General features: G+C 55.8%; 2 protein-coding genes across 4 annotated transcripts in view; both read right to left on the reverse strand.

Annotated features, from left to right (window-relative positions):
- The window catches only part of RABL6 (RAB, member RAS oncogene family like 6), a 29,340-nt gene extending 16,090 nt beyond the window's left edge, over positions 1 to 13,250 (reverse strand). The window contains exons 1-3 of one of the 3 annotated variants that reach the window (XM_063636724.1): positions 12,488 to 12,600; positions 11,379 to 11,553; positions 609 to 743 (exon numbers count right to left, since the gene is read on the reverse strand). In XM_063636724.1, coding sequence (XP_063492794.1) covers positions 609 to 743; position 11,379 — 136 coding nt within the window. In that variant the 5' untranslated portion in view covers positions 11,380 to 11,553; positions 12,488 to 12,600. Of the gene's footprint in view, positions 1 to 608; positions 744 to 11,378; positions 11,554 to 12,487 lie in introns of all 3 variants that reach the window. The other 2 variants (XM_055270324.2, XM_055270323.2) reach the window with 2 other exon arrangements.
- Positions 13,081 to 24,640, reverse strand: CCDC183 (coiled-coil domain containing 183). Its single transcript, XM_055270325.2, has 14 exons — positions 22,951 to 24,640; positions 21,047 to 21,168; positions 20,480 to 20,557; positions 20,100 to 20,267; positions 19,781 to 19,885; positions 17,526 to 17,648; positions 16,176 to 16,301; positions 15,987 to 16,041; positions 15,359 to 15,459; positions 14,578 to 14,738; positions 14,154 to 14,322; positions 13,956 to 14,066; positions 13,756 to 13,852; positions 13,081 to 13,250 (listed from the first exon to the last, which is right to left on the reverse strand). Exons 1-14 carry the CDS (start codon positions 23,018 to 23,020, stop codon positions 13,132 to 13,134), a joined length of 1,605 nt encoding a protein of 534 aa, XP_055126300.1. The 5' UTR covers positions 23,021 to 24,640; the 3' UTR covers positions 13,081 to 13,131.
- Between the last annotated feature and the right edge of the window lie 297 nt (positions 24,641 to 24,937).

Here is a 24,937-nt window from a genome sequence, read left to right on the forward strand (position 1 = left end):
CCCCAAGGCTTTTTGCTGTCAGGATTCTAAACACACAGGGCAGCTGCTGTGCCTCCCACAGCACGAGCCTGGCCACAGCCGTCACCTCCCCCACCTTCCCGCATCTACCCAGGCCCCAGCCCACCCAATTGAGACCTGGAGGAGGGGTCTATCCCACCATCAAGCCCACCTCACTGAACCTTTTAGTGACACAGACTTTCGACAAGGGCAAGGCTCAAAGGTCTTATTACTGTTTCTGGTGGTGAAGATGTCGGGCTGGGGCCCAAGAAAAAATACCATGTGCACCAAGAGGGTGCAGGCAAGGGAATGCTCCTCGGAATGCACCTCCTTTCAGCTCCCCAGGCGCCCGCGTGCCCACTCACCTGCGACCACGCTGCCCCAAGCTGAGCCTCCCAGGTCAGTGGGGCTTCATGAAGCTCACTCAGGCAGTAGGGTGATCCACCCCAAAAGAGCCCCAGAGTTCACGCCAGGACTCCCACGCCAGCAGGGTCCCTCACAGACAAGAACTCTTTGGGGAGACACCCTCTGGGGAATGCATCTCCCAGGAAACAGGGCCGAGGAAGGGGAAGCCTGGAGCCTGAACCCCCTGGGGTGCTCACCACACTTACTCTTGTAGCTCCAGTGGATGCTGGTGACCTGGATCTCCTGCGTGGGGATGTACTCCTCCACGAACGGCCGGCCCTGCAGGCGGTGCCACAGTGCTGTCTTGCCCGTGTTCCTGTCTCCCCGGATCACTATCTTCACTGGGGATGGGAAGAGAAAAAGAAAAGGCAAATTAAACGAACCGAATCCAAGCTGCAGCTTTAAGAGCAACTAGAAAGAGAGCCGGTTCTGCTGCCACCTGTTTTATCTTTCTTGCTAGAATCAGACCCAGGTGACCGGCAGGCAGGGGAGGAAGACGATGGGTAGGTACCATGGCAACCTCTCCCATCAGGAGGACACCTGGCAGCATGCAGAACCTCAACGGGGCCCAAGGGGCAGCTGGGGGGGGTCCTCCTGGGCTGCTGGAGGCCACAAGCCAGGTCAGGATTTCTACTTGGAGGATGTGGTTCTGCCCTAGAGCCCACCCCGGGACCCCTGGTGACCTTGAGGGTCAGGGCCCACCACCTGAGGAGCTCTCCACAGCACCCCAGGCTTCTGTGGATTGCTCCTAACCAGGTTTTCTGCAGCCGTGGAGTCTTTTTTTTTTTTTTTTTGAGATGGAGTCTCACTCTTTCGCCCAGGCCGGACTGCAGTGTTGCTATCTTGGCTCACCGCAAGCTCCACCTCCCGGGTTCACTCCATTCTCCTGCCCCAGCCTCCCGAGTAGCTGAGACTAGAGGCACTCGCCACCACGCCTGGCTAATTTTTTGTATTTTTAGTAGAGACGGGGTTTCACCGTGTTAGCCCGGGTGGTCTCGATCTCCTGACCTCGTGATCCGCCCGCCTTGGCCTCCCAAAGTGCTGGGATTACAGGCGTGAGCCACTGCGAGCCCTGGCGTCTTCAGTGCACAATTCTGCAGAACGCGGGGCCTGCATCCCAGCTCACGCACAACGCGTGTGTGCAGGGTAGCCCCGGGCCTGGGCCTGCTTGCTCTGGGGCTGGGCTGGAGAGGCCACTGCCTAGCTTGTTTTGAAAATGTGATGGGGGAGGGAGGGCAGCTGGGAGGGGAGCACGGGGTTAGCAAAGGCGGGAGGTGGCTCAGAACAGGTGGAGATGGGGATGGACCTGGTACCCGACTGGACTAAGAACAGCCAGCCCGCAGAAGTGTTGGAAGGAGAACAGGATCGAGAAGGATCGAGAATGACCGAGAAGCTGTGCGGACGCAGCAGCCAGCACTGAGACAGCTGCCCTCGGACCTGGGCAGACCCCGACAGCTTCTCACACAGGCCTCGGTGAACCCACCACAGGCACGGGGGAGAGCAGAAGCCCTGGCCGTCCTCCGCGTTTCCATGAGGGGAGAGCCAGGGAAGGTGTCGGGAAGGGAGCCGGGTTGGTGGGGAGCAGAGGAAACCAAGGAGCAGGTCTGCAGGCTCCTCCCACTTCCCCAGGTCTCAGGTCTCCCGCCCGCTCCATCTCGTCAGGTCTGCAGGCTCCTCTCACTCCCGCAACGCCCCCGCAAGGTTTTCTGTCAGGGGGACCCCAAGCTCCCAATGCAGAGGGCGCCCGGCCTCGAGGCTCTGAGGGGCCCTGGGCTGTCCCTGTGCCCCACCTGGCTCCTCTCTGCTGGCCCAGTCCCCTCCTTCTACCTCAAGGCACCTGTTTCCACAATCATTTCTTCTCCCCTGAAGCTTATTCATTTCCTCACCTATTCTAGGTACCTCAACGCGCCAACTTTCAACGCCTCTGGTCAGATCTCGTGTGCCGGCCAGCCCTGCGGCAAAACCTCCAGAGGGGACCCAGGGGCCCTCACGGCCACGGTGGCGGCCGCACCGGCTGGGGAGAGCCAGGAGGCTCCGCGCTCCTCCCAGCCGAGCCCACCCCGCGGAAGGCTGGGCCCTCGTTCCCCTCCCTCTCCCGCGGAGAACTTGGAGAACACAGGCCGCCTGCAGCGTCCTCCAGCCCGGCGGCCCCGCCTGTGGAGGGCACAGCAGCCCCAAGCGGAGCCGCAGGCGCTCAGCGCAGCCGGGAGGGAGCCAGGCCCCAGCGCGGCGGGAGGCCCGAGGCAGGAGTCTGGGCGCGGCCCACAGCTCTGGGCTCAGCCGGGCGGCCGGCGTCCCCCCAGATGAGCAGCAGCCCGGGCTCGCAGGGACTGCCCGGGCCGCGCACGCACAGCCTCGCTGGGCCCGCGAGAGAACGGCGGCGCCATCCACGTCCGTCCCGCGGCCCCGAGGCCCACGGCCTGAGTGGCGGCCCTGCCTCCCCGCCCCGGCACCGCTCAGGCGGCCCACCGGCTGTGCTTCCCGGTGGCTTCCACATGCGGTGGTCCCGTCTCCGGGTCTCTCCCGGGGGTGGGGCGCTAGCAACGCGGAGAGCGGAGAGACGGTCACAGCGACCGCCCGTTTTCCCGCGGCCAGAACCAACGCGCCAACGTACCCTGGTCCCCGCATCTCGGCTCCTCAACCCTACGGGACAGAACCCGCTTTCTTCATTAAAAATGGCACATGCTCTTTGTAAGGAACTTAAATAAGTTAGACAAGCACAAGAATCAATGTTAACAAAGCCTCCCAATGCCACTGCCGGAAACCTGCCCTCGTGAACGTGGGGAGCTCATTCCAGGGATCTGGCCACAGTTTGGCTTCTGCAGAATGTCGGAGAGTTGGGGTCACACAGAATAATTTCTCTCACTCAGCGATACGCACTTAAGGCTCATGGAGGCCTCTCTACGGCTTGAGAACATCTTTTCAGGACTAAATAATGTTCCACCATCTGGATGCACGGAGTTTAACCATTCATCTACTGAAGGACGTCTTGGCCGCACTTGTCCTTGAACTTCCATTGATATTTTTCTTTTTGTAATTTATATTATTCTGATACTGCAACACCCACACTCAGCCTCTATTTTTTTCGTATCACTTGCCACCTGTCATTTTGCTGTGAGATTTCCCTTTATTTTCTAAACCTTCCTTTGATTTTATTTTTGCTTTTCAAAAATTATTGGCCGGGCACGGTGGCTCACGCCTCTAATCCCAGCACTTTGGGAGGCTGAGGCGGGCGGATCACCTGAGGTCAGGAGTTCGAGACCAGCCTGGACAACATGGAGAAACCCCATGTCTACTAAAAATACAAAATTAGCCGGGTGTGGTGGTGGGCACCTGTAATCCCAGCTACTCGGGAGGCTGAGGCAGGAGAATTGCTTAACCCCAGGAGGTGGAGGTTGCAGTGAGCCGAGATCGCACCACTGCACTCCAGCATGGTCAACAGAGCAGAACCATCCAAAAAAAAAATATATATATATATATATATATATTATTTTTACAAACAGGATCTCACTGTCACCAAGGCTAGAGCCAGCACAGTGGCACGATCCTAGCTCACTGCAGCCTCAATCTCCTGGGCTCAAGTGATCCTCCCACTTTAGCCTCCCAAGTAGCTCGGACTACAGACATCTGCCAGCTAATTTTTTTTTTTTTTTTGAAGATGGAGTCTCACTCTGTCGCACAGGCTGGAGTGCAGTGGTGTGATCTCGGCTCACTGCAACCTCCACCTACTGGATTCAAGTGATTCTCCTGTCTCAGCCTCCCAAGTAGCTGGGACTACAGGTGTATGCCGCCATGCCTAATTTTCTGTATTTTAGTAGAGATGGGGGTTCACCATTTTGCCCGGGCTGGTCTCGAACTCCTAAGCTCAGGCAATCCGCCCACCTTGGCCTCCCAGAGTGCTAGGATTACAGATGTGAGCCACCACCCCAGGCCTAGTTTTTTTTTTACTATTTTTTTCTTAGAGACGGGGTCTTGCTTTTTGCCCAAGCTGGTCTCGACATCCTGGGCTCAAGCAATCCTCCTGACTCGGCCTCCCAAAGTGCTGGGATTACAGGTATAAGCCACAGCACCAGTGAGGATGGTCCACTTTAATCAATGTTCCTTGAGCCTTAAGGTCCAGAGACTTTCTCTGAGCCTGCGGTAACCCTTCACATTTCTACCCGCTCTCTTTCATCTTGAAGTATATTCTGCATATGGCATCACTGTAGCTGTGGCACTAGGACTACAGCTAGAGCGGCTTTTTTATCGTTAATGTTTACCTAGTGTCTTGTTTCCAACTCCTAACTTTCAACCTTTCGACACCATTATGTTTTGGATGTGTCTCTTATACACCACATAGCCAAATTAAAGAAAAAAAAAATCCCTCGAATCTCACATTCTTTTGAGCTGGTGAGTTCTGTTTACTGACAACTGCTGCTGCCATGTTATTTTATGATTTTTAGTTCCAGCTCTGGTTCCCTCGCCCCTCCCCCAGGCTTCTATGCCTTTGATTAAAGCTGGACAAGGTGGTTTTCAGAAAGTATTCTTTCTACCTGGTATTTATTTGGAAGATTTGCAACCTGTTTCTACACTTCGAATGGTAACCCTTAAATTTTCAACACTCACATCTGCTGCAGTGAAGTCTGAAGTTAACACATCTCTTTCCTTTCTTCTTAATAATAATATAGAGATCTGAACGCCTTGACTATCCAGCTTCACCCTGGGCTGTGTTACTTCTGGTAGTTTCTTTTATATACCCTATATAAATCATGATCACCACTGATTAACATAACCAACGCTTATTTCTTTCTTTTTTTTTGATGAAGTCTCACTCTGTTGCCCAAGTTGGAGTGCAGTGATGCAATCTCGGCTCACTGCAACCTCCACCTCCCAGGTTCAAGCGATTCTCCTGTCTTGGCCTCTTGAGTAGCTGAGACTACAGGTACGCACCACGACATCCGGCTAATTTTTTTATTTTTTTAGTAGAGACGGGGGTCTCACTATGTTGGCCAAGCTGGTCTTGAACTCCTGACCTTGTGATCCACTCACCTTGGCCTCCCAAAGTGTTGGGATTACAGATGTGAGCCACCGTGCCTGACCCGCCAATGCTTATTTCATTTTCACCACATATTTACCAGTTTCTTTGATTATCTTTGCTTTTTTTTTTTGGAGACAGAGTCTGGCTTTGTCACCCAGGCTGGAGTGCAGTGGTGCAATCTCGGCTCACTACAAGCTCTGCCTCCCATGTTCACACCAATCTCCTGCCCCAGCCTCCTGAGTAGCTGGGACTACAGGCGCCCGCCACCATGCCCTGCTAATTTTTTGTATTTTTAGTAGAGACGGGGTTTCACCGTGTTAGCCAGGATGGTCTCGATCTCCTGACCTCGTGATCTGCTCGCCTCGGCCTCCCAAAGTGCTGGGATTACAGGCGTGAGCCACCGTGCCTGGACTTTTTTTTTTTTTTGAGATGGAGTCTTGCTCTGTTGCCCAGGCTGGAGTGCAGTGACGCGATCTCAGCTCATTCCAGCTTTTGCCTCCCAGGTTCACACGATTCTTGTGCATCAGCCTCCTGAGTAGCTAGGATTACAGGCGCCTGCCCTCACGCCCGGCTAATTTTTGTATTTTCAGTAGAGACAGGGTTTCACCATGTTGGCCAGGCTGGACTCAAACTCCTGACCTCAAGTGATCCACCTGCCTCAGCCTCCCAAAGTGCTGGGATTAGAAGTGTGAGCCAGCACCCAGCCCCCTTTGCTTTTTGAATCCCACTCCTGTGTTTCGGGCTCAACTCCACCTCTCTGAAGAATAACCTTCAGTATTTATTTCTACAAGAGCCTTTGCACAGTGAGCCTGAAGCTTCGGCCGAAGTGGAGCCAGTCACATGGCTCTCAAGTGCTCATCAGAGAGACCTCAGCCCACATCCGCCTCCCCTCAGCCCACGTCGGCCTCCCCACAGCCCACATCGGCCTCCCCTCAGCCACAGGTTTGCTGTGAGCTGGTCACCAGTTCACCACGTTCCTCTCAGGGAAGTCTTTTTGTTCTGGTTGCATCTAAGATGTTTACTTTTTAATGTTTTGAAAATTTCCAATGATGTATCTAGCTGTGGATGTTTTTAAACTCTGGACTTCTTGGAGTTTCCTGTATTTCATGAACTCTGGAAAGTCCTCAGTCTTCCCTTTCTCCTTTCCTGCTCTCTTCTCCTTCTGGAACTTGTACTGGACATCGGCTGGCATCGCCTCCTCCCTGGGCCGCACATCTCTTCCTGACACTGCTCCTCTCTTCAGCTGAGTTGGTGCTGCTTCTCCTGCGTGCTGACTGATTTAACTGTTAATGACTATGTTTTTCATTTCTAGAGGTTTTCATTCTGTTTCTTTTTCAAACACAAATTGTCTACTCATGGCTTTTTGTATTGTTTTATTTATAATTGACGTAATAATTGCACATATCATGGGCATACAGTCTTGACTAGTCTTAAGGTTGCTTCCTTTTACATCTTTATCAATTTTAACATACATTTCTTTTCTATTATCTTCAGATTTTGAGAACGAAGAGTCTTATTTTCTCTCACCTTGAAATGAAATTTATTCCTTTTAAAAGCTAATTACCCATATACACACCTACTATATGGCCACAAACTCTTTTTTAAAAAAGCTAATTACAAGAAATCCTGTAACATCAGAAATAAGGCAAGTAAAACAATCTGACTTAATTATTTTAAAAAATTAACCCTCCTTTTTTTTTTTTGAGACGGAGTCTCACTCTGTCACCCCGGCTGGAGTGCAATGGCGCGATCTCGACCCACTGCAACCTCCACCTCCCAGGCTCAAGCAATTCTCCTGCCTCCGCCTCCTGAGTAGCTGGGATTACAGGCGTGTGCCCACCACACCCAGCTAATTTTTGTTATTTTTAGTAGAGACAGGGTTTTGCCATGTTGGCCAGGCTGGTCTCAAACTCCTGACCTCAAGCGATCCACCCACCTCGGCCTCCCAAAGTGCTGGGATTACAGGAGTGAGGCACCATGCCCAACTTAACCTCTACTTTTAAGTTAAAAAGTTAGGCTGGTCGCAGTGGCTCTCTGCTGTATGTAATTCCAGCACTTTGGGAGGCCAAGGCAGGTGGATTGCTTGGGCCCAGGAGTTTGAGACCAGCCTGGGCAACATGGTGAAACACTGTCTCTACAAAAATTACAAAACTCAGCCAGGCATGGTGGCGTGCACCTGTAGTCCCAGCTACTCGGGAGGCTGAAGTGGGAGGACTGCTCGAGCCAGGGAGGTGAAGGCTGCAGTGAGTCAAGATTGCACCACTGCACTCCAGTTCAGGCGAAAGAGCAAGACCCTATATCAAAAAAAATAAATAAATAAAATCAATTTCAGAATCTTTTTTTTCTCCTGCTGGTCCCTTGATCTTGGGTTTTCTTTTTTCTGCTTAATTTCAGAATCTTAAATGTTGGCTGCAATAAGCTGACTCAGTGATTCTCCTGGAAAACCTTTAGGATTCATCCAAGAAACGCTAAGAAGCCCTGTACTCACCTGTACTTAACCTCATGGTAAACCTGCTCTTCTACTAAACGGGATGTGAACACGACCTCTGTTCTAAGCTTCTTTTAGAAGATACAATGCAGAAAACACAGAGCTCTATTTGAGGCCCTGAGCCTTTCTCACCCTGATTCAATTTAACTCCTTCACATTCCTGCAGCTTTCCTGCAAACTATGGAATAATTTTCTTACATTTTCATACCAAGAAGAGCTTATGATTTATCTCAGATGCATGAAGGTTTAACTCCTACCCAGGCCCTCTCACGGTGCCAGCAGCATCTCCTACTGGACCCACCACAAGGGCCCAGCCGCCTCCCCACCCTGACAGCCTGTGCTGCAGCTGGTGTCAGCCACACCTTGCTCCTCTCCCACTCTGCACCCTGCAAAGATTTCCCATCCTCAGCAGCTTTGGACTACTTGGTGTCGAGGCAGGTAAAAACCAAGGTGACCCCAAGAAAATGGCTGCTCCCCCAAAGGAGGCAGAAGGGGGAAGTGAAGATGAGGAAATGTCAGAAGATGAAGAAGATGACAGCTGTGGAGAAGAGGTTGTCACATCTCAGGAGAAAGGCAAGAAGGCTGCTGCAATCCCAGCCAAGAAGGTGGCAGTTTCCCCAACAAAAAAGGCTGCAGGTGCCACACCCACAAGAAAGCAACTGTCACTCCAGGCAAAGCAGTCGCCACACCTGCCAAGAAGGGAGCCATACCAGACAAAGCATTGGCAGCAGCTCCTCGAAAGGGGGCACCCCAGCCAAGGGGGCAAAGAACAGCAAGAACGCCAAGAAGGAAGACAGCGATGAGGAGGAGGATGACTCTGAGCCAGCGGTGATGAAGGCAGCAGCGGGTGCCCCTGCCTCAGGGGATGAGGATGAGGATGATGAGGATGATGCTGAGGAAGATGGCTCTGAAGCAGCAGCTATGGAAACAGTACCAGCCAAAGGAAAGAAAGCTTCTACAGAAGCTGTTCCTGTGAAATCCAAGAGGATGGCTGAGAATGAAGAGGATGATGAGGACAAGGACGAGGGTGACGATGATGAAGAGGATGAAGTGATGAAGACGACAAAGAGGAGAAGAAGGCTCTGTCAAAGAAGCACCTGGAAAATGAAGGAAATGACCAAACAGCAGCTTCTGAAGCCAAGAAACAGAAAGCGGAAAGTGAGAAGCACAGAACAAACTGTGCCTTTTTTTTTTTTTTTTTTTTTTAGACAGGGTCTCACTCTCTCGCCCAGGCTGGACTGCAGCGGCGTGATCTCGGCTCACCGCAACCTTCACCTCCCAGGCTCAAGTGATTCTCTTGCCTCAGCCTCCCGAGTAGCTGGGATTACAGGCGTGTACCACTACTACCCGGCTAATTTTTGTATTTTTAGTAGAGATGGGGTTTCACCATGTTGGCCAGGCTGGAACGTCTTTCAATCTTTGTTGGAAACCTGAACTTTCACAAGTCTACTCCTGAGTTAAAAACTAGTATCCATGGGCCAGGCCTGGTGGCTCACGCCTATAATCCCAGCACTTTGGGAGGCTGAGGTGGGCAGATCACAAGGTCAGGAGTTTGAGCCACCGCGCCCAGCAAAAAAAAAAAACAAAAAAACAATTTTTTTAAATTACCTCTGACCTGGAAGCCCCCACTTCAAGTTGTCCCGCCTTTGTGGACCAAATCAACGTATATCTTAAATGTATTTGATTACTGTCTCATGTCTAAAATGTATAAAACCAAGCTGTGCCCTCCACCTTGGGCACGTGTCCTCAGGGTCACCTGAGGGCTGTGTCACAGGCCATGGTCACTCATATTCAGCTCAAAAATAAATCTCTTCAAAAATTTGACAGAGTTTGACTTTTTCATCAACTATGGTCCAATGTCTCATTCGAGTTTTTATTCTAAAACCAATGGGTGTCCTGCGACTCTGCCAGGACCACTAGTGACTCCGAGCAAATGCAGGGCCCAGGAGGAGAGCCCAGACTCCTGGAAACCCGCAGCAGTTCCCAGAATCTTTCACTCCCATAAACCCTCGACTCTGTCTTGATCACATTGCTGGTCTGTTACGCTCTGTAAAATATTTGAGAAAATAAATACTAGGAAGCTGGGCGTGGTGGCTCATGCCTGTAATCCCAGCACTTTGGGAGGCCAAGGTGGGCGGATCACGAGGTAAGGAGATCGAGACCACTCGGGCCAACGCGGTGAAACCCCGTCTCTACTAAAAATACAAAATATTAGCCGGGCATGGTGGTGGGTGCCTGTAGTCCCGGCTACTCGGGAGGCTGAAGCAGGAGAATGGTGTGAACCCAGGAGGAGGAGCTTGCAGTGAGCCGAGATCACGCCACTGCACTCCAGCCTGGGCGACAGAGCGAAACGCAAAACTGTCTCAAAAAAAAAAAGAAAAGAAATACTAGGAACTTTCTATTCTAACACAGAAACTCAAAAGTTTTAAAATTGCATGTTATTCAACTATAAAGACAACATCTTTCTAAAATGTAATTTAGGTACAAATCCAAATTTCTCTCTGTCTCACCACCTTTCATTCAGTTCTAGGAGATCATAACCTGTTCTCCAAGTACTGGAGACTGGCTTTTCTCCTCTGGAAGGACCCCATTGCCCTTTTTAGTCACACTCGCCCAGGACCACACAGGGGTGGCCCTGGTGCATGAGGTGGACCTCACCCAGGACCCTCGGGAGCGTTTTCAGAAGGTGAACAGTTTCCAGGTCCAGGCCTGATTTCCCAGGGACTAATACTGAGCTTAGCCAATACTGTAAGCAACAAAATTAAATAAAGGATCCAAATGCACAGTCTAAAAACTTGCATAAACTCAGTATTTTGACTCAATATTCTCTTCTCCGAATGCCAGCTATGTATTATAACACATTTAAAATGAGCTTTTATTTTTATTTAAAACGCACCACTTTATTTTCCTTACCAGACAGCCACGCATTAAGTACGTTCCAGTCACGTGACTTCTTCAGCGAGCCCCCAGGCTTCCACAGGAGTCTGGGAGCTCCTGGCCAGAGGAGTCCTGAGATTTCAAATAATCAAGCCTTCTCCCCAGCCACAAGTTCCTTTGATGCTTGGGTTACTGAACACAAACGCAATGGATAATTTGTCTTCAACATAATCCATTTCTGTTCCTAAACGTGTTAGCTGCGCTTTCTTTCTGATGAGCACTCTGATTCCAATTTGAACTTCATCAAAATCTCCTTTGTCTTCGTATGTTCCACAGTATAAGAAAGGCCAATACGGCCCTTGGTTCGGACATCAAGTTTCTTTTTTTTTTAAATTTTCTTTTTGTACTTTTAGTAGAGACGGTGTTTCACTATGTTGGCCAGGCTGGTCTCGAACTCCTGACCTCGTGATCTGCCCGCCTCGGCCTCCCAAAGTGCTGGGATTACAGGCATAAGCCACCGTGCCCGGCCAGGACACCAAATTTCATACCTAGATGCTCAGACCTATTTTTAAGAAGTTGTTTTATCTTGCTTACTGCTGAAGGTGTCAGGGTGAGGGCGGCCCGAGTGGTCTGCAGCTTCCTCTTGCTCACAGGCCGGGGGACTAAGGAAGGCGAAATCTTCACTGTCCTCCTGGACTAGCTCCAGCCCCAGGAACTATGGCCTCTCTCCATGCACACGGCAGACGAATTCATGAACTTGCTTTTAAACCTGCACAAGAGTCTTTCTGATCATTAGTTCTTAAAATCCTACATTACCATGGAAATATCACGGAGACTCTAAAGCTCCCCTTAAAGTGACCAAAAAACTAGATAAGCGTAGCGTCCTAAAATCTCATAGAAACACACAGTATTGGCTAAGAGGGAAGCAATGTCAAAACAGGGAACCACATAAAAGCCTTCAAAAACTACTGGGAAAGAGCCCGCAAAATGGAAAAACTCATAAGAGGTCGAGGACAATTTACATAATTTATAACAAAGGAATGGAGCGTCCCAGGCACTCAGGAGTCCGTAAATGACTCCTCCGTCCTACAAGAAATGGGATGTCTCCTACAGTCGCAAGTCAGCCCGTGCCTTCTGGACCTTTTCTAGATACGTCTCTTACAAACGCTTCTTTAAAAAGGCGAGAATGTGTGGCGTAGCTAATATTCTGTCTTCAAACTCAGTAGGAAGTCAACAAAGAAAAATCCCGCTGAAAGCGCCAAGGCCGGCTGGGTTCCCCGCACCTCCTGCAGGTGAGTGGTGCCCGGGGCTGGCCACCGTGGAGCGTCGGGGGCGCAGCGCCCCGGGCCGGCGGGCCCTGCTTGGCGTTATGTAATCACCCCCGGGCCGGGCAGCCGGGCCAACCCCGGCGCCGCCGACCCGCTCCACTGCACAGCGCGGCGGGAGCGACACGCGGCAGGCAAGCGCGGCTGGGAAACGACCCGCGGCTCCGGGGCCGCGAGGACCCGGCCCTGGCCCTGGCCCGGCCTCTCCTCGCGTCCCCTGGCCCGCGCCCCCGCTCCCGGAGCGCCCGGCGGGCCCAGCACACGCCACAACGGGCAAACAGGCAAGACCGACACCCACCACCGCGCGGCGCCCCAGGCAGGGCCTGGGCTCGGAGACCCGCGCGGCGCTCCCGCGTCCCCCCGGCCCGCCGCACTCACTGTTGTACTGCACCCCCTTGGCGAAGCGCCTCTGCAACGCCTGGTTCATGGACTGCAGCCCGGCGGGGATGTTCTTGTCCCGGCCCGGGGCCTGGTCCGACCCCACCAGCTTCTTCAGGGCGGAAAACATCTTCCCGCTCGGACGTCCCAGCCCGGGCGCGGCCGGCGAGTTCAGCGGCGGCGGGGAAGGGGTGCGACTCGCACCATGTCCCGGCGGCCCCGGCCCCCCCGGAGGCCGGAGCCGGCGCGGCCAGAGGCCGGGGTCCCGGCGGCGGAGCGCAGCCTCGAGCGGCGACTCGGGAACCTCAGCCGCGGCTGCTCCGCTTCGGCCCCCGCGGCCTCTGGCGCGGCCGCTCTCCAGGCGTCAGCGCCGCCATCTTGGCGCCGGCTCGGCGGGACGCGAGGGGCGCACGGCTACGGGGCGCCGCGAGGGCCGTGGGGCGCGGCGCGCGCCGTGGGCGCATGCGCAGGCGGTTCTGGCGCGCAGTTCCCGGCCCGGGCTGCCTCCCCCGATCCTGCGTGCAGAACCTCCCCCGATCCTGCGTGCCCCGTGCTCCTTTCCGAGACCCCGGTCGCCCCAGCGTCCGCAGCAGTCCTCGAAAAATGTTTATTTGTGTAACAAAGCAGGGAGCGGGGCGGCGGGGCTACTTCTTCTTTTTCTTGGCCGCCTTGAGCTTCCCCTCGATCAGCCGCTGCGCCTGCCTCTTGATCTCGGCGCGCGAAGGGACGTAGCTGTGGTCCACGTCGGCGAACTGGAAGGTGTCTGCGGGCGGAGGCGGCGGCTCGCACACGGGACTAGCCCACCCAGGCGCAGCCGCCCGACCCGCCTCTCACCGCTTCCCTCCACCCACCCGGGCCAGGTGCCTTGCCCCAGGGACAGCCCCAGCGTGCCGGGAGGACTCAGCCCAGCCCATCCTCAGCGGCTCACGCTGCCCTGCCTAGCCTTTCCCGCAGAAACCCCAGTGGAAGCTCCGGCCCAGGCCTTCCCCGCGCTCCTCCCTGCTCCAGCCCTGGTGCCTCTCCTCCGGGCCTGTCTGGCATGGCATGCCTCCTCCTTTCGGAGAAATTAACAAGGTATTTCAGTGGCTTTAGCCTCCCCATGGCATCACTAAGTCACCTCCATCAATTAAAGTCCTGCAGGTACAACTGATGCACTCTGTAGCCCCGCTGTCCCTCCAGGATGTCCCGGTGGGACGGGAGCCGGCGCCACCCCGACCTCTGCTCCAGCCACCCGCCTGCAGCCCGGGCCCCAGTTCCGGGGCCTGTACCGATCATATCCTCCTCCCGGTCCTCAAAGCTGATCCTGGTGTTGTACTTCTCCTTCAGAGTGGAGGACTCCAGGGCGTCCCTCACCTTTGTGTCGCCCTGCAGGGCAAAGCCCCCTTCAGCCGTGCAGACACTCTGAACGGGGGGCCTGTCAGCTTTGAGGGGACATGGGCTGTGCAGGTTCCTCCCAGCCCGGGGCTACCTCCTCGGTCCTGGACACCATCTGCACTCTGTCAGCCAGGTACGTGAGCTTCCCCTCGCAGTACGCCAGCTTGCTGTTCAAATCGAGGGCGTCGGAGAGCACCACTTCTCTCTGTGGGCCGGGAGGAGGAGGGTCTCACCTCCCCTCTGGCCCTGCCCAGGGACCTGGTGTGTGGCAGCTCCGCCTCACTCCCGGTACCTGGGTCGCAGGCAAGGTAATGCCCTTCAGCCGGACGTAGAGGTTGTCGATGCCCATCTGGATGGTCAGCAGCAGCTTCTGGCCCTTGGTCATGTTGCTGTGCGCGAGCTGGAGCCTCTCTTCTTCCTCTTTTAGCATGTCTGTTATCTTCTTCTCAATAGACTTGAAGCTGCAGAAGGCAATAGGGACACAGCAGTGAGGGGCACAGGCCCGAGGGCTATGGTGGGGCCACCCAGGAGCCCAGTCCTGAGTTGGGTGCTGTGACTTAGAAGCTCAGGTGTGTGCAAGTGGAGTCCCCTGGCCCCTCTGTGGGACACACACGCTTGTTGGCAGTGGGTACACTCCCAGCTCCCAGCCTGGCTGCAGCCCAGGGGCCTTTGTGAGACTGCGGTGGGTGGCCCGCAGTGCCTGAAGCCCGGGGCACCTGATGGAGCTAGGCTTCTGGCGGAACTTGAGCACAGCCTTCTCCAGCTCCAGCTGCTTCACCAGGGCCTTGAGCTGCACCCGCCGCTCCTCACACTCCTCCATCTGCAGCTCCAGGTTCTCCTCCGTGTTCCTCTGGGCCAGGAAGCGGCCAGCGATGTCCTGGCCAGTCCGGGGGAGAGGGAAGCCGGTGTGGGCCAGGAAGATGGGCAGAGGGGGCTTCACAGAACTGGTTTCTTCTGGGCCCCTCCCAGAGGCTAGTGCACTTTCTCTGCGCTCATTCACAAGTGCGATCACAGCTCACTGCAGCCTCAACCTCCCAGACCCAAGCGATCCTCCCACCTCGGCCTCCTGAGTAGCTGGGACCACAGGTGTGCGCCACCACACTTAGCAGGGGTGAAGCGCTTTGTGGATGTCATTGCACACGACCCTAATGGCAGGCAGAGAGGGTAGATAACCCCATGTGGAGATAAGGAGATCATCACTGAAGGACATTGTGTCACTTGAGTCACTTGTCTGACAGTGGACAAGCTTGTGTCAGGGCAGTGGTTGGGAGCTCAAGGCCTAATAATAATAAACGCAGATACGAAGATGGGATTAAGATAAAAGGATTTGGGGTGGCTGAAGGAGTTACCACTTTGTGTGTCCATTTCAGAGCGCCTCAGACCCCAGCCCAGCTCAGCCACCCTCCTGCCATGCTCCAGGAGTGCCAGGGAGCATTACCCAGACGTGAGAGGCTCAGCCACCCTCCTGCCATGCTCCCGGAGCGCCAGGGGCATTACCCAGACGTGAGAGCACTGTACAGCACTCTTGACCTTCTCCACCACAGCAGTCACGCCAGCCTGGTATTCTATTTCTGCCGTGGAGGTCTCTTTCCTCCTCACTGGCAGAGCAGAGGGGACGGGCAGTCAGCATGCAGGGATGGCTCAGGGGCTCTGTGTAAGGCTGTCGGACACCACCTCTGTACCTGCCCAGCTGCTGGGGAGGCCACCCAAGACACAGGTGTCCTTCAGAGGTGCCTGCCCCCGCCACCTGCTCCCTCCTTAGCCCAGCCCTGCAGGGACGCCCCAGGCAGCCCCAGAGCAGAGGTGGACCCGGAGTGGCGCGGCACAGTGGGCCCGGCGGTGCTTCTCAGAGGCAGCTTAGGGGTCAGGATGCTTATCCTCTGCAGAGTCACTGGGGACTGGGCCCTTGGTGCAGGGCCCTTGGGTGCTGGGGCCAGCATCTCTGAGGCCACATTTGGCTGCAGGCTCTCAGCCTCTGGAGGGAGAGGCAGGGACCTGTCCTTCCCTTCACCCTGGCGACTGCATGTCACACCTGGCCTCAGGGTGACCTGATCCGTTGGCCCGAACCAGTGCTAACCTCTCCTTGGGACCCTGGCTGGGGGCAGGTGAGGAGCTGAGCGCTTACATTTCAGAGCCTCCATGCTCATCAGGTTCGAGGGGAAGTCCAAGTCCATCTGGCCCTGATGGGAGGTGGGGGTGGGGAAGGGATGAGACACCCTTTGCAGGGAGTGGGCCCTGAGTGGTGGCCCTGAGCCTGTGTCCACCCAGCTGTCGTGGGAACGGGTAGCCAGCCAGGCCCTGGCCTGAGGCTTACCCGGTGGTACTTCTTGCTGGTCTCCTTCGTGTGGATCTTGTCAATCAGCTTCTTCTGCTGGTTGAGCTGGTTCTCCCTTGCCCGGTGCTCCTCGATGAAGGACGCCTCCCTTTGCCTCATGTTCCTCTGGGGACACGTGGGTGGGCACATGGTTGGGGAGCTGTCTCCACAAGGCCCCTAATGGCACTAACGCCAGCGGGCAGTTGGCCACGCTCACCTTACTAGACTTCGGAACTGCATCCCCGGCCACTGGCCGCACCCTCTTCGTGCCCGTGGCCCCTCAGCTCAAGGCCCTCCTTGCCCACGCCTCTCAGAGCATGTGCCACCTCAGATGCTTTGCTGCCCTCCAGCCCCTGGCCCCCAGCTGCCTCCTGGCCAGCTCCACCTAGAACTCACGGAAGTGGATTCAGCCTGCCTGAAGACAGATTCCTCCTCTTCCCCAAAACCTGGCCTCTTCCAGCGTGCCCTTGGGTAGCCAAAACCATCATCTGCCCACCCCTGCTCACCCATCCCAGACACTGCTCTCACCCTCGCCACTCTCGTTGCCAGCGCTTAGTGGGGCTGCCTCTTGAGTTCTCGGCTCCGTCGGCCACCCCTTCTCCACCCCGGGCCTGCCCAGGTGATCAGCGCTTCTGCCCTGGCGCCTTCCAGTCCCCGCAGCCTGAGCACACCCTTTCTGAAGCACAGACCTGGTCACATCTTCCCTCCACCTCCTCCCAGGGCTCCAGGTCAGTCCTTGGGCCCCCAGCCCAGCCGCCTCCATGGACTCCTGGGGCCTGTGCCTCTGCAGCCTTCACCGCCCTGGCCACACGCTGCTCCATGTATCACACCCCTCCCGGCCCAGGGCCTTTGCCCAAGTTGTACCTCCTCCATAACCCTGGCCACACCTGACCTTTGCGGGTTTACTCCCTCAGTCCAGCTCAAGCACTGTCTTCCTGGAAAGCCATCTGCCACCCCACCTCTCTCTGTCAAGCTGGCTCAGGGGCTGTGTGGCATTCCTTCATTAACTATTAGATGAGTGCCACTCACTTCAGGAGGACGGGGTCTGCCTGTCCCGGTCCCTGCTGTATCCTCAGAGCCTTGCAGGGACCTTGGCACAGACTGGGTGAATAGGTGACCCCCGCCCTGGCCTGGCCAATTCTCTCCCTCTCTGCTTCATGGCTCCTGTGCTGGATGGGCCCGCTCTGTCCAGTGGGTGAGCAGAGCAGGCTGGCCGGGCTGGCCACTGGATCCTTCCAGGGATTGTAGGCAGTGTGGGAATGGGGGTCTCCTGAGGGACCCTGGCCAGGAAGACACAAGAGAGCCAGCCCTGGAGGGCCCCCAGCCCTGGGCCCTGGGCCCTGAGCTCACCTTGACCTCATCTGTGATCATCATGGCGTCTTGGGACATGATCTTCATATCCGACAGCTCTGAGCAGTAGTTGACCACGAGGTTCTGCAGCTTGTCCAGCTCGATGGGGTATCCTGCCAGCACCTGTGTTGAATGGGGTTCTCTTGTGGCCCATACAGAGTGGGCTGCAGTTGCCCCCAGCTTTCATTCCCCGACTAAGAGCCCTGAGCACAGTGATAGGTTCTGCTCTGTGGCCCCAGGCACCTCCCCCACTCCCCGCAGGGCACAAAGCTGATGAAAGGTGTTTCACGGGGAGTGGACAGTGCTGGCCTGGTGAACTCTTCCACCGCCTAGGGTCCAACAACCCAGAGAGACTGAGAGTTTGTGATGAAATGTTCTGCAGAAAAGGCTGACTCTGAAACCCAGGGAGGTTTGGGGGCAGCTTTGCTTTGAAGTGAAACAGAGGGGCTCAAGACATGGGCTTGGGGTCAGAGAGTCAGGATTCAAGGCCAAGGCAGCTTCTGACTAGCTAGCTTAGCTGTGTGACATTAGGAAAGTTATTTAACCTCTCTGAGTGTCCCCATTTGTAAGATGATGGCTCATTCAGAAGGCTGCCGTCAGGATGACTTGAGAGTGTAAAAGGAATTATTTAGCCCAGAACCAGGTACATACATGCTCAAGATAGCTTTGCTATAGTAGTTTGTTTTTAGTAACTACAAGTATAGGCCAGGCACGGTGGCTCATGCCTGTAATCCCAACACTGGGAGGCCAGAGGCAGGCGGATCATGAGGTCAGGAGTGAAACCCCGTCTCTACTAAAAATACAAAAATGTAGCCGGGCGTGGTAGTGGGCGCCTGTAATTCTAGCTACTTGGGAGGCTGAGGCAGGAGAATCGCTTGATCCCAGGAGGTGGAGGTTGCAGTGAGCCGAGATCTCACCACTGCACACCAGCTGGGGCAACAGTGTGAAACTCCATCTCAAAAGACAAAACAAAACTACAAGTGTTGAATCTTCATTTTTAAAAATATGGATGACTATGGGAATTATTATTTGTTTTTTCCTTTGTTCTGAGACTGAATCTCGCTTTATCACCCAGGCTGGAGTGCAATGGTGTGATCTCGGCTCGCAGCAACCTCCGCCTTCTGGGTTCAAGTGATTCTCGTGCCTCAGCCTCCCGAGTAGCTGGGATTACAAGCACGCACCACCATGCCAGGCTAAGTTTTGTATTTTTAGTAGAGATGAGGTTTCACCATGTTGGCCAGGCTGGTCTAGAACTCCTGACCTCAAGTGATCTGCCTGCCTTGGCCTCCCAAAGTGCTGGGATTACAGGCGTGAGCCACCATGCCCAGGCCGGGAATAATTGATTTTTAAGTGTGTATGTTCTAAACAGAAGAAGGCGCCACCAGGGGGACAAGCACCCAGGCGAAGGAGGGGCATGGACGGGGTGGGGAGAGGGGTGGGCCCAGGAAGGATAGAGAGGCAGGGCTTCCAGGTGAGCCAATAGGACCGGGGCCAAGGTAAGAGGGACAGAGGACGGAGCTGAGAACCATCTGGGCTGGGACCGCAGCAGGAAAGAGCTGCGATGCAGCCCCCATCCAGCACTCTCCTCCTAAACTGCACTTCCATGCTGTCACCTTCCTGAAGCATGGCTCTCCAGAGCTCCCCTTTGCCCAGTCGTAGGGTGAGGGTGTTTCCAGCTGGCTCTCCGCCCTATCCACAGGTTGCTCCTCTTAGCACCTCTTATGCTCTCCCTTCCCATCTACAGTCCATCTGGAGCAGGTTCTGCTTTGTGGCAGCCCGAGGGGCGGTGCTCAGCCTCCCATGAAGGGGTTCTCCCCTCACAATCGGACTGCTGGCTGCCTTTGGCCTCGTCTGCAGGGAGCAGGGCGGGTGGGCTGGCTGGGTCGGCAGCAAGCCCTGCTTACAGGCCCAGCGGACCCTCAAAGGTGCAAGGACTTTCTGAGGGTGCAGGACCTGTCTCTGACTCTCAGAGGCCCAGGCGTGAGAAAATGACAGGCAAGATATAAACAATACTAAATCATTTAATACGTGCAAGAAAGTCCGAAGAATTCTGATATACCCCACGATATGCTTTTTTGGAATAGCCAAAAATGAAGTTAAAAAACGTTTTCCACATGCCTCGGCGTCCTGCGTAGCCGGTGGTCAGGCAGAGCTCCCTCTCCCTGGCGGGTGCGGGGCGGCTCCGCCCCAGGACGCTCCCGCCCTTCCCAGATCCCAGCCCCGGACCCCCGCCCTTCCCGGGCCGCTGGGCTCACTGTCTTCAGATAATCCAGCAGGTCCAAATACAGCAGGTGGATGTTCTGGCTGGTGAAGATCTTGATCATTGTCTTCTCGATGTTGTTCTCCAGCTGGCGGATGATCTGGGGCGGACCGAAGGCGCAGTGAGAGGGCGTGGGGACCGGCCGCCCGGAGGGTGTCGGGGCTGGGCTTTCTCTGGAGGGGGTCGTGCTCTCTCAGCCCCGCCCCTCCCGTGAGCCCTCCCCAGTGGACCCGCCACTCCCGCGAGTCCCGCCCCCCGGTGGCTCCGCCCCTCCCGTGAATCCTGCCCCAGTGGACCCAGCCCCGCCTCTCCACCTGCAGGAGCCGCAGCTCCTCCTTGCTGGCGTCGGGCTGGCTCCGCAGGCTGGCCAGCTCCAGCTGCATGCTCTCCAGCTTCTGCCCGCGCCGCCGCACCAGGTGGATCAGTAGGTTGTGCATCTTCACGCGGTCGAAGACGTACTTGCGCAGCTTCTCCCGCACCACCTGGGTCGGGAAGGGCACCGCCCACTCGTGGTTGCGCAGGGGGCCGCCATGGAGCCCGCCAGGAGGCGGGCGGGTGGAGGCTGGTGGCAACCCCACAGGGAACCTGGGGCTGGGCACCTGCTCCGTCCCTCGTCGGCTCCGCAACATCTAGAGGGGGGGGTGCTGGCAGGGGTGGGGAGGGTTGGGTCTCGAGGCCCCTCCTGCCTGGTTACCTCCATGGTGCTGCGGCAGTGCGTCAGTCGCAAAGGCAAGTTTTTCCCGCAGGCCTTGGAGATGGTCCACTGGTCATACTGCGGAGCGGCGGCGGCTGAGCTAGAGCGGGCCCTTTGCGCACCCGCAGCCGCTGGCCCCTCCAGGCATTCTCCCCAGGGCCTCTTGTATCCCACGCTAGCCCAGTAGCGAGACCCCTGCTCCCAGGAGGAGGAGAGAGCCGCGGGACCCCATCCTGGCCATCCAAGTTCGGAGGCGACGTGGTGGGGGGGTATGCAGAGGAGGGCCCTGGTGTCCCCTAGCTGGCTGGAGAGCCGGAGGGGGCCCCTGCTACAGGATGTAGGCTCACAGATGCCAAGCCCTCCGGGTTGGGTGGTGGGGAACCTGCCCACCGGATGCTGGGGTGACTGGAGCCCAGGGCACAGGTCCTAGCAGAGCCCCTCCTCACATGCCCCCTGGATCAGAAAGATTGGGGTGGGGGTGGAGAGGAGGTGTCCGCCCTCGGAGTGTGTGTGTACTCAGCTCCTGCCCTGCTCCCCAGGCAGAGGGGAGGGGTGGCGTTTGTGTACCTTCTTGGCCAAAGCCCAGTCCTGGGCCCCGTGGCGGATGTTGCTGCGTAGGAGGGCCAGCATGGCCTTGTTCTGGTCCGTATTCTCTTTCCCCCCTTGGATCTGGAGTGCCCGACACTGCTCTGTGGGCAGGTGGAGGGGACACAGTGGCCAGGATTGCACCAAGGGCCTGGCCTGGAATCCCCCGGGGGAGGCTCGTATCAGGGAGGCCCGAGGGTGCAGGGGGATGCCACCTCCATGGCCAAGATCCCTCCTCCCGCCCTGTCCTGGGAGACATTGCTCCACTGCCCAGCAGCAGCTGTCTGAAGGGCTCTCAGTGGACAGGTTCGGGGAGGTGGACAGGTGGGGAGGGTGAGGCAAAGGAGAGGGATGGCAGGGTCCTGTGGTCCCTTCCAGATCTGCTGCCCATGGAAACAGGCGAGTGTTTTCCTGTCCCTTCTGGCTTTGGGGCCCTTGTTGCTCTTATGCTCACAAGTCTCCTTGAAGACCCTCTCTCTGATTCAGTCCCTCCATGCAGGCCCCTTTGATCCCTTCTCCCAGCTCTGTCAGGGAGTGGGCAGTAGGGGGTCTGTTTTCTCCTCCATGTCCTGGATTGTCCTGGTATTAAAACTATTAAGTCCTAGGCCAGGAGCGGTGGCTCACGCCTGTAATCCCAGCACTTTGGGAGGCCGAGGCAGGCAGATCACGAGGTCAGGAGATCGAGACCATCCTGGATAACATGGTGAAACGCTGTCTCTACTAAAAATACAAAAAATCAGCCGGGCATGGTGGTGGGTGCCTGTAGTCCCAGCTACTCGGGAGGCTGAGGCAGGAGAATGGCGCGAACCCGGGAGGCGGAGCTTGCAATGAGCCGAGATCGCGCCACTGCACTCCAGTCTGGGCGACAGAGCGAGACTCCATCTCATAAAAAAAAAAAAAAAAAAAAGGCACAAAGTATAGAGAAAGAACAGTGGGCCCAGGGGACTGGCACACTCAGCATGCGAGGACCTGCACTGGCCCCCGCCTCTGAGTTCCCTCAATGTTTATTGATCATTATTTTTACTATCTTAGCGAGGGGAGTGTAGCAGGGTAACAGGTGGGGAGAAGGTCAGCAGGGAGACGTGAGCAAAGGAATCTGTGTCATGAATAAGTTCAAGGAAAGGTACTGTGCCTGGATGTACATGTAGGCCAGATTTATGTTTCACGTTACACAAACATCTCAGTGTAGCAAAGAGTAACAGAGCGGTATTGCTGCCAGCGTATCTCGCCTCCAGCCACAGGGCAGTTTTCTCCTATCTTAGAATAGAATGAATGGGAATGGTCGGCTTTACACTGAGACATTCCATACCCAGGGATGAGCAGGAGACAGATGTCTTCCTCTTATCTCAACTGCAAAGAGGCCTACCTCTTTCACTAATCCTCCTCAGCAAAGACCCTTTACAGGTGTTGGGCTAGGGGGTGGTAAGATCTTTCCTTTCACAAGAGGCCATATCTCAGGCTGTCTCAGTAGGGGGAAACCTGGACAGTACCCAGGCTTTCTCGGGCAGAGGTCCCTGCGGGTTTCCGCAGTGCACTGTGTCCCTGGGTAATCGAGAATGGAGGACGGCGATGACTTTTACCAAGCATACTGCCTGCAAACATATTGTTAACAAGGCACATGCTGCACAGCCCTAAATCCATTAAACTTTGATTCAATACAGCACATGTTTCTGTGAGCACAGGGTTGGGGCTAAAGTTACAGGTTAACAGCATCTCAAAGCAGAAACAATTTTTCTTAGTACAGATCAAAATGGAGTTTCTTATGTCTTCCTTTTCTACACAGACACAGTAACAGTCTGATCTCTCTTTCTTTTCCCCACAGAAAGTTGTGCACCCAGGAACCCCCAGACGGGAAAGGGAGACAGGTCACGGTGGTGTGGGCTCACCCTGGAGCTGAGTGATGGTCTTCAGCTCCTGGGTCTGCTCCTCCACGTCTGTCTCACTGTGCCTCCTCATGGCTGCTCTCAGGCCCCCCAAGGGACCCTGTGTACCTCAAAGCCTCCCTGGGCTCAGCTTGCTCAGAGCCGCCACTCAGATTGTCCCCAGAACCTCAGCCCATTATGATGAGAGCCAGGATTCTCAGTGCCTGGGCAACCCTGGAATTGCAGGGCCTCCTGCCCCATTCTGCCCCCAGCCACCTTGGGGTGGCCTCCAGACGTGTGTCCTAATCGAAATGAGTCTCCTGGCAGCTGCTCGAGGCTTAGGAACTCTGCCAGGCAGATGTGTTCTTTGAGGGGGAGGTTTGTGATGGGTCGGCAGCACTGGCACCTCATACCTGCACTGGGTTCCCTCCCTGGCCCCTCCCATGCCCCAAGCTGTCCTCCATAAAGCAGCAGGACGAGTCTCCTAAAACTATTCTGATACTGCCGTATGGGGCCTCCCTCTGCACCCCCAGCCCCAAGTCCAAACTCCATGCCCTGGGTAACCTGGCTCTTGGGACATCTCCGCCTTATCTCTTCCGACTTCTGTCCCTGACCTCTCTGTGCTGCCTGGAGCCCACCCTGCTTCACCCCCACTTTCCTTTGGGAATTATTGGGTCTTGGGTTCATGTGTCACTCCAGAACGGGTAAGTTCTCCATCTCTGCACCCCCTCCACCCTTCCCTTAGAGAGGAGTGCCTGGAGCACCAGGCAGCCTGGAACTCTGTGGGGCACGCACGAGATGGGGTACACCTGAGATGAAGTACTTTTTCCCAGGCTTGCCTTAGTAGGCTCAGGCGGCCATAACAAGGTGCCACTGGCCAGGTGCGGAGGCTCACGCCTGTAATCCCAGCACTTTGGGAGGCTGAGGTGCGTGGGTCACCTGAGTTCAGGAGTTCAAGACCAGTCTGGCCAACATAGTGAAACCCTGTTTCTACTAAAAATACAAAAATTAGCCCAGTGTGGTGGTGGGCGCCTGTAATCCCAGCTACTTGGGAAGCCGAGGCAGGAGAATTGCTTGAACCCAGGAGGTGGAGGTTGCAGTGAGCTGAGATCGCGCCACTGCACTCCAGCCTGCATGACAGAGTAAGACTCCATCTCAAAAAAAAAACAAAACGACAGCAAGGCGCCACCGACTGGGGGGTGTGAACAGCAGCCTGGAGGCTGGGGGGCTGAGATCATGGGTCAGCAGGGCTGGTGTCTCCTGGGGCCCCTCTCCTTGGCTTGCGGACGCCACCTTCTCCATGTCCTCACGTGGCCGTCCCTCTGTGTGTCTGTGTCCTAATTTCCTCCTTTTATGAGGATACCCCAATGACCTCATTTTACCTTAATGACCTCTGGAAAGCCCCTGTCTTCAAATACAGAGACATGCAGAGGTCCTGGGGGACAGGAATTTGCGGTGACCCAAGCCAGCCCGACAATGGCCTTCGCCCATGTGTTGTCACATAGATCCTTTCCCTTTCTGGTCACTGTTTTTGGAAAGCCAGTCCAGGCAAATTCCAGGTTCTCCCTTCTCTCCCTCCCACCCAGGCCTTACCCTCAGGGTGCTGGGATGTCCTGCTAAGGGTGTGGTCCGCTCACCTCCCCTTGTTCTTGGGGGCCAGGCTTGGAATCTAGCTGAGGCACAGCCTTCCTGCTGTCCTTCTTCCTCAGATATAAAACACCTGAATTTTAGTGGGCGCATGGCTGCCCAGAGCAACTCTGCCTTTCTGAGCATCCTGGCACTGGATGCGCCTGACGACTTCGTTCAAGCCAACAGAGTGACAGCAGCAGTGGCGGGCAAGCTGCCCTCTCTCCTACCTCTTAAATGAGATAAAGACACAATGGTCGAGGCTGGTGCAGCCACCTGGGGCCATGAGGCAGATTTGGGAACAGAGGCCACTACAGCAGGGAGCAGAATGAAAGGAGCCTGGTCCCTGATTCCCTGTCAACCCTGGACCACTCACTTGGACTTT

This window comes from Symphalangus syndactylus, chromosome 3 (genome assembly GCF_028878055.3).
Source record: "Symphalangus syndactylus isolate Jambi chromosome 3, NHGRI_mSymSyn1-v2.1_pri, whole genome shotgun sequence".
NCBI classification, from domain to species: Eukaryota; Metazoa; Chordata; class Mammalia; order Primates; family Hylobatidae; genus Symphalangus; species Symphalangus syndactylus.

What these genes read in the sequence shown, in the direction of transcription:
- CCDC183 (XM_055270325.2), bottom strand. Translation starts at nt 23,020, where the DNA reads ATGAGGAGGCACAGTGAGACAGACGTGGAGGAGCAGACCCAGGAGCTG. An exon ending in AGGAGCTGCGGCTCCTGCAG is followed by an intron (nt 19,886 to 20,099) that starts GTGGAGAGGCGG and finishes GGTCCGCCCCAG; the next exon opens with ATCATCCGCCAGCTGGAGAA. An exon ending in TGGTGTCCAGGACCGAGGAG is followed by an intron (nt 13,853 to 13,955) that starts GTAGCCCCGGGC and finishes TTTGCCCTGCAG; the next exon opens with GGCGACACAAAGGTGAGGGA.